Here is a 12,105-nt window from a genome sequence, read left to right as displayed (position 1 = left end):
GAAGCACAGGGTTGAGTTCAAAGCCTGAAGATGAGTAGGACCCTATTCTTGTGACAGATTACAGCAGGATGGAGGAGGCGTGTGGGGAGGCGGGACCCAAATAAGAGTCACGTGAAACTGAGTGAGGGGGCGCACAAAGGTCTGTGGGGTCCATAGAGGAGGATCCCGTGGGGTGATGAAGAAAACGTTTCTCGGAGGACACGGCGTTGGAACTGAGCGCTGAAGGATTTTGGTAGGGCTGTCATTGGATCTGGGAGGGGGAGCGGCTGGGAAAGGGAGAAAGGCACTCCAGAAAATGGAGAGGTGGAGAGTGTGGTGTGCGCTTGGGGCAGGGGGAGTGGTGGGAGGGGAAGAAGCAATAAACCAGAAATGCAGACAGGGGTCGCGCTGCAGAGGGAATTAGAGCCGGAGGAAGAAGCTAGTGCAGTCTGTTCATATTATCATCTCCCTATTAAATTGCAAGCTCTTCGGGCAGGACCAACCGAGGTCATAACTCTGTATCCCTCACAGCATCTAGCACCAGGACATGGTATGTGGTAGGACCCCCCAAGACATGTTTCTTGAACTGAATGAAGCTTGGGAGTGAAATCTGCCCACAAGACTCAGCCAGAGCACTACTCAATGAGTTCACTTGGATGTCCGCAGCTTTGGGGAGGTGCAGAAAAACAGAAGATGCCCGTCCTTGAGGGGTGGGCCCTCTCAGGAGGCAATGACACCATGCTGTGCACACAGTGTCCCTGACAAGAATAACCTACAGGGAGTAAATGATGATAGCGTCAAACCATACAGGAGCCCTGAGGGGAGGCCCCGGGGGAGCAGTGAGATTGGGGTCCGGAAGCCCACACACCATCCGATTACCAAGCAAGCCCCTCCACTGAAGAGCGACATTGCCATGGGCAATTCAATACTGTCCCCCTGGACGGTCCCCTGCTGTGACTTCTTACAGCCTCCTCCTACCTGGCTAGGCCCTGGGAGGGACACCCCTCCGAGAGGGGGGGGGCAGGGAGGCCACCTTGGGACCGCTAGGATCTTTTTCAAGCTCTCAAGACAGAGTGTAAGCATCTTGAGGCCGGAGGTGCAGGAGAAAGAGCTTGAAAGCGGGAAGACTAAACCCAGAGTCTGGATCCCAGCCCTCGCGCAGGTGCTGAGCGATCCCAAACACGCTGTGGAACCTTGGAGAGAACAGCGGTTTCTGTAAACGACTGGCAGCATCCTGCCTCACAGATCCGCAAGGTGCTCTGCAAACTGCAAAGGTCAGGTGCCACCGTTCCTGAGGGCGGGGGCCGCGCACCCCCAGGTGCGAGCAGGTGTCAGCTGAGGAAGCAGGTGCTGGCTGAACGAAGGCTATGGGGAGTAGCAAGAACGTGGAGCTGCGAGGCAGGAAACAGGCTGGGAAGAATGACTTATTCCCTTTGCACTTCTGCTACCTGCCTGTGACGGCAGCTGGGGAGGCTGACTCGGGATAATCTTTCTAAAAGGCAATTAACAGGGGAGAACAGCCCAATAGAGTTTCTCTGCCCTGATCCAAGCTCACTTGTACCGCAAAACTGCCTCGCGCGTGGATTCATTCCTCCCCCTTCTTAGCCCCCCCCCCTTCTTTTCTTTCTTCCCACATTTATTCAGCTCCTACCATCTGGCAGCACTGTAGACCTCAACATCTCCCATTCTCCTCTGAGACATCCACACAGGCAGCAGCACCGGGTCCCCGGTGTCTGCACTGGGCCTTCTTCCCTCTCAGTGCCATCTTTTCTGTCCCCTGGTCCCAAAGCACCCTGTGGCCAGGACCAATAGAATCCTCTGCAGTCCTGGGGACCAGCCACCTCCCCCGAGTCCCTCCCACCGGTCACCTTCCGCTCTCTCTCCTCTAGCCGCTGCCCTTCCCCTCTGCAGCTCAGCTCCTTCTTCATGGATTCGAGGGTCACCTGCTGGCACTTGAGGCTTCGCAGCAAGCCTACAACTGTCCTTGTCCTTTGCACATAATTCATTTTCCCCTGCGCCCATGTGGCTCCTTTATTAATGGACCTCGCACATTTCCTTGCCAAGAGGGCATATGGAAATGATCAATGCCACAGACGCTCCCCTTCCAGCTTAGACAAACGTTGACCCGAGGTGAGGGGGGGGGTTGGCTACCCCTACTGACATTGGCCCCTAGACCCTTCTGTTTGGCTCTTTAAATGGTACGGTCGGCTAATTTCTGTCCCGTCTTCTCCTTTGTCTCCCAGCTAATCTCTCCGTCCGCAAAGTCTCAAAATCTCAGCCTGTTAGGTTGGAAAGGATCCTAGAAATCAAATAGTCCAACCTCTCCTTTAACCGATGACAAAACCGAGGCTCAAAGAAACCATCTCCTGCCCAAAGTCACCAAGCAAGGCAGTGGCAGGACCAGGACCAGATGCCCGGGATCCTCTCCTCAGTCTGGTTTTTCCTCCTGTGTCTGCAGCATGGTCTTTCCACCCTGCTCCCTGCCACCCCCACCCCCCCACCCCCACCCCCGGTCTCCTCTTGAGAAGCTGGTGCTGAATCCTCACTCTGTCAGATTTATTCTTGTGCCCGGCCTCACGGGACTACATGGGCAATCTTCTAGATGTGGTCACCTTCTCAACAGCAGACAGGAGAGACTCTCGGGCCAGAGAGTCGGCAGGGAAGGAGAGTGGGCAGGCCTCTCTCTTGTCCTGGGTTCGGCCATCACCCACTGTGCCTCCTGTTCTGATGGGTTGTTTGTTTTCACGCTAGCCTCTCCATTAAGAGCCATCTGGAAATTCTGTTGGGACAGGACTTATAAGCAGGACAGAGGGGCAGTGGGAGGTTACTATCGGTTGCTTAGATAGCGCCCTTCTCCCCTTTTTCCTATCAGAACCCCCATTTTGTCGCGGGACGCTCCATCCCCCAAGCAGCCATGTGCTTCAGGCATGGCTGACCCAGCCCCAGCCCTCCAGTGACGCTGAATGGTCCAAGAGTCATCCCATCCCCCTACGAATAAGATTCAGGACCGGGAAAGTGGCCCAATTCTGTCCAAGGAGACATGAACTGAGGCCCAGAGCAAGAGGTCCCTCCTCAGAAGAGCTTCCTGTCTCTGACAGAGGCAGCCCTTCTTCCTCCACTGGGCATGACTGTGTTGGGACGTGATGCCTGGGCCGATAGCAGCCGGCCTAGCTCCAGCCTGAGGATGGAGTTGACACCAAGGGGAACGGAAGGAAACCCGATTTCCAAACACATCAGTCCCGAGTCTCGACTCTCGACGTGCTGTGACTTGAGGTGACACATTTCCTTTCTCTGCATAAGGCAATTTAATACAGGATTCTCCCTGCTGGAAGCTGGATGTACTTTAACCAGTGCCGAGGCCACAGGGATACCCTTCCTCCCAGGACACAGCTGCCCCAGGCCCCCCAGAGAGGCCTGGGCCACACCCCTCCAGAGGCCCTTCTTCTCAGGAGGCGGCATGCTGGTCCCCGAGAGACCCCAGTCCCCATAGACCGGCAGACGCAGCTCACCACGCCATTTCTCACACCCTCCCACCAGGCCCCACGCTCCTTCCTGCCACATGCTTGCTGTTGTTCCCACTCGTCTGGGATGCGGTTTTCTTGGCTGATGTCCTCTTATTAGCAAACGATCCGGATGCCGGGAGACTGGCGTGTGGCTGTTTGCCGTGTTCCTTGACATCTCTGGGGCCTTCAAGATTCTTCCAGGGCTTCTAGTAATGACACCCCAGAGGGGGATGCTGGGGGCAGGGGCCGGTGGGAGGGTCAGCCTCAAGGCTCCTGTCTCCTCTCCATCTGCATACTTCCTTCAGAGAGGCGACACGGTGACAGTCCCCAGTGCGCTCGGGGCTTCACGGTCCTCTCCGCGGCTCAGCCTGGGCCAATCTGAGCTGAAGACCTCCCAAGACCCGAACACCATCCCTCCAGATTCCCGTCTCCTCAGGGCGCTCCGTACGGAACCAGACCGCCCCTCTCTCGCAGGCTCCTGGCAGCCCGCCCTGGTCTCTCACCTGGATCTTCCAGCGGCTGCTCTGAGCCCCGGCCGCCCATCCTGAACTCCTCCTGCTCATCTGCCCCCAGATGCCAATCTCCTCCACTCAGCCCATTTCACCTCCGGCGCGACAGCCTGTAATGTCTGCCTCGTCAACTGTCCCATCGCGCCGCAGATCTCCATCCCCAAGCAGCTCGCTGCTCTTCTGCTTGTTTCCTCCCTCTGCTATTATTCACTAATTTAGCTCTGGCAAGCATTTGGGATTGCGGTTGGGGGACAAGCGGCTCTGGTACCAAAACAGCACTCTGTCCAATGCTCCACTCTGAGGCCCCAGTCCCCTCTGTCTTCGCTCCTTCTCTCTTCCACCCCATTCACCACCCTTCCCTCCACCGCCCGGCCTCTTCCTGTGGCTTCCGTGCCCCATCCGTGAGCGTGTCTCTCTTGTCTTGTCTCGGCTCTCCCCTGTCCCTGTGTCTTCTAAATATTAAATCCCCCAAACGGCTCAATCCTTGTTTAAAATCCTCTCCTCTTTCTTGGCACCAAAATGGTGCTTGGCAAGGAACTCTCGATGCTCTTGCTTTTTAATATTTTTATTTGGTTCTTCATTGTTATTTTCTTTTGAGCCGTTTGTAAATTGTTTAGGGGAGTGAAAGGCTTAGTACAAATTAAGATGAATCAATCCGACTCAGGGAGTTGTGGCTTGAGTTTCTTCCCCTTCCCCTGAAGGAAAAACTAAGAGTATCTCCCAAGCACACACCTGTAACCCTCCCCTCCCCCGATGTTCTCGCCCTAGTTCTCCCGATGCCCATTCTCTTGGATACCCGTTTGTCTCTGAACCTCTGCAGCTTAATCTCTGCCCCTCAATATCAGACCAGGACAGGAACCATTAAAATCTCATCGAGTAGTCCGTACAATCTGGGTTTTATTCAATGAAATAAACACTTAATGACAAACATCTGTTGGAGCCTAAATTCTAATTACTTAACCTAGCCATCTGTAATTTTAATGATTTTCTGCGATTTTTGTTCTTTGCAGCGTGATTAATGGGGCCGGCGTGGGGAAGTGGCGGTTCTGTGTCTCTATCCTCGGCTCTCCCGCCTGCAGCTTGCACAGTGTTGGGCAGGGGGCACGGGTGTGGCTTGCGGTCAGCCAGCTGGTGGTGCCACCCGGGCCCGGGTGGCCACACTCAGCTTGAACCCCTGAGTCCAGCAGCTCGGAAATGCGGCGAGTGCAGAAGGCACATGGGGCGTAGGGGAGGCGGCGGAAGAGAAAGGGAGGGAAAGGAGTCATGGGGGATGTCAAGCGGGGGAAGGGAAGAGTTGCGGGGAGAAGACGCGAGAAGGAAGAGAGATTGGAACTGAGACTGAGGGCAGAGGAGAAGGGGGAAAGAAGAGGGCCCTGGAGGCAGCAGAGAGCAGGTCCCCATGGAATTGCTGGCTGCAGCCTTTTTAGAAAGCTCGAAGGGGAGACAGAACCAGCCTGTGCCTTCCTGGAACATGATTACTTCTCGCCTTCCAGCTCCCCGGCAAATGAAAGGGCTGGGCTGTTTGTGCTGGGAATTTCAGCCCCCAAAGAGACAGGAGGAAGCACCGCTTTTCAAAAGGCAGTTGCTAAGTGAGAATCCTTGAGAAGGATTTGTTGCTGTTTGAAGCTGTTCACCCTCTCTTTCCACATTCTTCCAGGTGAGGCGTTTCTGTAACACTTTCCCTTCCCTCTCTGGGGGGAGGGAGGGGTTGCACAGAGACCATGGGTGCAAGGCTCCTGGCACCGAGAGGCAGACTTAGGCTCTAATCTCACTCTTCCGTGCCTCAGTTTCCTCATTTGCCACGGAGGGGTGTGTGACCACTCTCGCTGGCTATTGGGATGTCGTAAGGAGGAAAAAGAGGTGGGGGTGGGATACTTTCGTGGGAAGTGCTGCCGTAGCCTTCAGCTCTGTGCACGGATGAAACACACGGAAGGGAGCGCCCCGGTCCCCTAAGCTGGAAAGAACACATGTCCCGATTTTGCTGGCAAGAAAACCACAGGGTTTGGCCAAGAGAAAGCCGACTGAGGTACAACCACAATCTGGGACCCAGGACCGGCTGTCCCCTCCTGGTGACCGGGGCTAGGTCTCAGGCTTGCCCTTAAGCTCCTCACACCTCCCCTCTGAAATAGGCTTGACCTCTTGTTCTCCGCCCCCCAGCATGGAGGGAGCCTCTGGAGACGCCCCCTCCCTGAATGCCCCCCAACATTCTTGAGGAACATAAGGTGCTGAGGCTTCGGGAGGTCTGAGACTGGGATTGGGGAGGAGAAAAGTAAAGTCAGGAGGGTTGCTTCCATGTGACAGGACACGCGGCCCCGGCACCACCCGGCACAGCGTCTCACACACTGAGTGAGCAGCAGGGCGGGCTTGGCTTCCTCCTCCTCTGGGATGCCCTCCCTGATCATTCCGGGCCGAAGTGAGGGGCTTCACTCTGCTTCCACAGGGGGAGCAGCATCCCTCTCAGGGGACATTCTGGGAAACTGATTAAGAGGTCTGGTGTGTTACCACTTGATCTGTTACTGTCCTGCCACCACTACCACGAGACTATGCCAGGCTGGCCTCCCTGCTGGGCCAGGGGAAGCAGGAGAGATAATGTGGAGCAGAACTGCCCTAGCCCGGATTCACTGAATGAGTTGTTTAGACGAGCTGATCCCCAGCCAGATTAGGAATCCGGAGCTAATCCCTTCCCCCCCCTCCCCCCGGGTGCTCCGATGCACGAGCGGCACAAATGCTTCGCGTTACATGCTTAGTGAGATTTAGGGGCTGGTCGTTACGCAGCATTTCTAGCAAAAGCTACCTGATGTATTTACTAATGCCTATCCCAGTGGCTGGCAGATAGCATGTTGAATAAGCCCATTCATTGAATAACTGTCACTTGAAGACAGCATTATAGCCCATTTTATCTTCCCGAGAATCTCCTAAAGTGGTCTAGCATAATCAGCCCCAAATTACAGATGAAGAAGAATCTGAGGCCCCGAAGCGTTACAAAACTGTGACCCAAGATCACAGAGCAAGAAAACGGCAAGGCTGGTATTTAAATCCAGATCCTGTGCCTCCGAGGCCAGTACTCTCTTCGGCACGTGTGAGCACGGCCAGCCCTAGAGACCCGTGAGAGGCACGGGGCTGGCTTCCTCGTTGGGTCCTTACAAGCCCTCCCACTGGGTCCCAGGGAAGGCCTCTCGCCTGCCTGCTTGTGGTCAACGTGAGTGCTGATGGAAGGGGTGAGACCCTCAGACAGTAACTGGAAATACGTCACATGGAACTTTTATTTCACGAGGGCCAGATGCCAAATGTGGGACAGCCTGGGTTGGAGAGCAGGCAGCAGTTTCCTTTCCTGATGTTCTGCTGTGAGTCTTTCCGGTCCGCCAGCCTCATTCAAATACCGGAGCCACGGTGGCAGGACCGGGAAAACAGGCCTGCATCCGGCTGGGAGGGATGCACCTGGTCCTACCGTGACACTGTGCTTGAAGACATCCTGCGCTGTCCCTAACGCATCTACTGGCAGTGAGAATCCCCCTTCTTCAGATGCTTCACCCCTGCCGACTCCTTTCTACGGATTCTCACTTCTTTTGGGTCTAAAATACGTTGTTGGGATGTGCTCCTTAAGCCTTTCCTGAAACTCAGTTCTCAAGTGCCCTTCTCCCACCTGGCTCCTTGATCAAAGCCCCCTGAGCTTTGCATGAGCTCTGACCCTTTAGTTACTTCTTCCTCCCTAAGATTTCTACCAGGCTATGCAATCAAAGAAGTACAATGTTTGCTGGGAGGTCACTCTGTCCATGCCCCTGCCTTCGGCAAGTCTACCACTGGATGACCGCCTTGGCCAACCACTTAGGTGTCCATTGTGCAGATGTTCAGAAATGTCCTTGCCCCGGATGTGTATCAGAGGCAGGCGTGCCCCTATTTTTTACATGTTTTTTTATATTTTTTACTTATTTTCAGAGAGAGAGTATGTGCACAAGTGGGGGAGGGGCAGAGAGAGAGAGAGAGGGAGGGAGAGATGGACAGACAGAATCCCAAGCAGGCTCCATGCTGTCAGCATAGAGCCCAACATGGGGCTCGATCCCACAAACCGTGAGATCATGACCTGAGCCGAAATCAAGAGTTGGATGCTCAACTGACTGTGACACCCAGGTGCCCCATATGGCTCCCATTTTAAAAGCCACAGAATGTCCCGTTCCAGTGGGGTGCCCAATTCCCCTGCACCTCTCAGGCCTACTTCTTTTCCGGTTCTTTCTATCTCTAGCTCACTGTTCCACCTGCCTCACTTACTCACTCATATGACAAATACCCACTAACTACTTTCACTTCGCCAGGCCGACTGACACAGGCAAGAGAATGATGGCCCTAGAAAGAGGTAAGATGGCCGAGGAGTTAAAACTCTGAACTGGGTTCTGATGCTAGTTCCTTTGTTCACTAGCCGTGTGGCCCTGGGCCGTTCACTTAACCTTTCTGGGCCTCAGTTTCATCAGCTGCAAAGTGGAGATACTGACGGCGGCTCCTTCAGAAAGTTACGTGAGCATCACCTGAGCTGTCTTGTGGGGCTTCGCGGGGCTGACATGTCACACGGCTGGGACGGGACCTAGAAAGCCAGGCGATCCCAGTCCCCTGAGAACTTGCCTTTTACCAGACGGACACAAGCACACATACTTGACCTGTCCTCACAGAGTAAGGACATCAAACCCAGCGGAGTATGCCAGGGACGACTTCCCTTCCATCGCATACACCGTAGGGGAAGGGAGTACAGAGAGGAAGAGCGTGGGTGAGGGCATAAAGGAAGCCTCCCCGGATGAGGACCTACTCAGGGCAGTGGTCCAGTGTGATGGAGAGAACCGTGGACCCGGAATCGGGAGTCTCCGAATCGAATTTTGCCCTGCAAAAGCCCTGGCGTTAGACTTTGAACAAGACCTCCACGGCCCCACCCTTGCCCCCATTCCCAGTCTGGGCTTCAGTTTCCTTTATTGAAAAATGAGGAAGCAGATGAACTAAAAGTGCCTTCCACTCAGAGGATTCTTTTTTTTTTTTTCATGTTTATTTATTGAGAGAGAGCGAGCGCCCACGATCAGGGGAGGGGCAGAGAGAGAGGGAGAGAGAGAATCCCACGCAGCCTCCACACTGTCAGCAAAGAGCCTGACATGGGGCTCGATCTCACAAACCACGAGACCATGACGTGAGTCAAAGTCAAGAGTCAGCCGCCTAACCGACTGAGCCACCCAGGTGCCCACAGTCAGAGGATTCTTGGATCCTAAACTCAGGCAGGCCCCAGCAACAGCACGGCCGGGAGTCTGGCCATAGGGGACGCGCAGACATCACTAAACGACGGCTCCGTGGCCCTGCAGGGCGGTCGGCCTGCTCCCCTCCACCAAGCTCTCCGTTTACAGCTCATCCCCGTCAAACCTCTCTCGTAACCACTTCCCAGCACCTGTACACACCTCTCTTTGAGCTGGGTGGGGCCGGGTGGGCCCTAGGAGGGAGTGTGTGTGTGTGTGAAGGTGAAGGGGCACCGGGGGTAGCGGGGGCTCCGGCAGGTACTTACCGCAGGGCCAGTGAAGGGCACGTGGTCGCAGTTCTCCTGCCAGGACTGGTTGAGGCTCTGGGCAAACTCTTGGAAGAAAGCATGCGACTGGTTGAAAATGGAAAATCCCAGGATGTTGACACGATCATCCACGAGGCTGTCCATTCTCTGGAGCGAGAACTCCTGGAAGACCGGGCAGTCAGAGAAGAGGGTTAGGTTAGCCAGGGAAGAGGTGTGGGGACGCACTTGGCTGGGGCGCATCTGGGGGGCACATCTGGGGGACCAGAAGGACTTCTGGTCCAACGGACACTTGCGGGTGGGCACCCTGCTCGGTACTCAGGGTCCAGAGACAACCACGGGTTGTTCTCAGAGGGCTCACGGTGTTGAGGGAGGGGAGGAGAAAAGAAGCGAAAAAAGCGGAATGATCTCTAAGAGAGGTGAGTGCGACACGTGCTGTATGGAGAGAGGAAAGAAAACAACAAAACTAACGTGCCTGGTGGAAGCAGGGCTGTGTCCAAAGAAGACGCGACCCCTGAGCTGAGTCTTGAAGGAGGCAGAGGCATTTTCTGGGTGGGGAATGTAGACGGGCAAAAGCGATGCCACACAGAAGTGGCCGTGATACAAAGGCATGGAAGTGAGGAAGTGTGACACCCCCCCCCCCCCCCCCAGCCAGCTGCCTGCGAGGTACTTTGACAGGGCATGGCTCCTCAAAGTGTGGTCTCCAGAGCACCTGCCATCGGAATTCTCCTGGCTGTCTTTTTTTTTCGGTTTGTTTATTTATTTAGTTTTGAAATCGAGCGAGAGAGAGCATGAGCAGCGGAGGGAGACAGAAAATCCCAGGCAGGCCCAGTGCTGTCAGCACAGAGTGCGATGATGTGGGGCTCAAACTCGCGAACCATGAGATCATGACCCGAGCGGAAATCAAGAGTTGGATGCTTAACCAGCTGAGCCACCCGGGTGCCCCGGTCTCGCGGGTAACTATTTATTTTAATTTTTTTTTTCATGTTTGTTTATTTTTTGAAGGAGAGAGACACGGAGTGTGAGCGGGGAAGGGGCAGAGAGAGAGGGGGAGACACAGAATCTGAAGCAGGTGCCAGGCTGTGAGCTGTCAGCACTATGCCCGACGCGGGGCTCGAACCCACGAACTGTGAGATCGTGACCTGAGCTGAAGTCAGATGCTTAACTGACTGAGCCACCCAGGCACCCCTCCCGGGTAACGGTAAAGAAAAAAAAAGTGACAATCCCTGGGCCCCACCCAACACCATCTGAATCACCCGAGCTGAGGCCCAGGAGTCTACGTTTTTAGCAGGTGCCAAGGCTGTTTGCACACCGATGTTTGGGAGTCACTGGGTGAGCACGTGGGATGCAGGGGCGTGGGGGATGGTGAGAAATAAGGCCGGAGAGGTCAGCAGAGGCCAGAGCACAGGGGCTTTTTCCTGTAGGTGATGGGACCCCAGGGGACTGTCAACAGAAGAGTGGCCAAACCAAGTTTGCTGTGGAAGAATCTCAACCTGCTGGTCTGCACGGAGGGTTGTGCCCTTCACTTGTTATTATATTTTTTTCCATTCATTTAACAGACATTCAAGTGTTTATCGTGAGCTAGACACAGGCACAAAGGATGTTCTGGGTACAGAAGAGACGAACAAGAGAGACACGTGTCTTGCCCTCAAGCAGCCTGTGGGCTAAGGGAAGAGGCAGATTGTAAGCTGTAAATAAATAGATATAATTTTGGTCATCTATGGGAGGCCGTAGTGGGGGCGGGGCTGCTACTTTAGAAGAGGCAGTCAGAGAAACCCCATCCGCAGCAGTGACGTTCAGAAACTCAAGGGAATTCTCCCAGGACCCGTGGCCCTCTTGCAATCCCTGGGCCGGAGCCAGCCGATCCCTCAGCAAGCTAGAACCTGCGGGCAAGAGTCCCATCAAGGCTAGTCTGTGTCAGAGGGAGAAGAATCGCCCTCCTCAGGCAGGGCTGAGCTCAGCGTCCAGGACGTCTAAGGCTCTAGGCAAGGAAACCAGGCAAAAGGGTGTGGATTGGTTTAGCTCACCAATCCTGCTCCTGGAAGAATTCTCCAAACGCAAGTCAGGTCACTTTCACCCACTGAAGTCACATTCGTCACACGTTCGCTCTGAGTACCTCACACACGGCTCCACACTCCATGGGCACACAGTAGTTACGGACCCCAGGACTAACCCATCGGCCACTCTGCCTGACATGACAGATGGGAGGTGCCTGGGGCTTACTTTCCGGCTGGGCAGAAACATTGCTTTCCTTCAGGCAGACTCCCTTCCTTAAGACTTAGCTCCTCCAGGCCCCTGGCCTGTCCCCTCACATCTAGAGCCACTGCCAAGGCCACAGGCCTGATCTCCCGTGCCCAGAGTCTAGCCTGATAACCTGCAGCTTACAGACCGAAGCTACAAAGATTCCTTTGGAGCCTCTCACCCCTGACAGCGTGGAGTCGGATGAGGATTAGGTAGATGTTAGATCCTGCCACGTTCCCGTTAGGGGAACACAGACACGTCAGAGAACGTATTGATTCATAAACTGATACGATCTCCGGGCTCTCAAACAGGGCAGCTGTCCATGCACCATGGGCTCCCAGCAACA

At 55.0% G+C, this 12,105-nt stretch overlaps 1 protein-coding gene across 1 annotated transcript in view; it reads right to left on the bottom strand.

Annotated features, from left to right (window-relative positions):
- The window catches only part of GRIK4 (glutamate ionotropic receptor kainate type subunit 4), a 305,096-nt gene that overhangs the window by 107,640 nt on the left and 185,351 nt on the right, over positions 1-12,105 (bottom strand). The window contains exon 8 of the mRNA XM_047878295.1: positions 9,522-9,683. Within this exon, the coding sequence (XP_047734251.1) occupies positions 9,522-9,683 (162 nt within the window). The remainder of the gene's footprint in view (positions 1-9,521; positions 9,684-12,105) is intronic.

This window comes from Prionailurus viverrinus, chromosome D1 (assembly GCF_022837055.1).
Source record: "Prionailurus viverrinus isolate Anna chromosome D1, UM_Priviv_1.0, whole genome shotgun sequence".
In the NCBI taxonomy this organism is placed as follows: Eukaryota; Metazoa; Chordata; class Mammalia; order Carnivora; family Felidae; genus Prionailurus; species Prionailurus viverrinus.
This window is presented reverse-complemented; position numbering and strand designations above follow the sequence as displayed.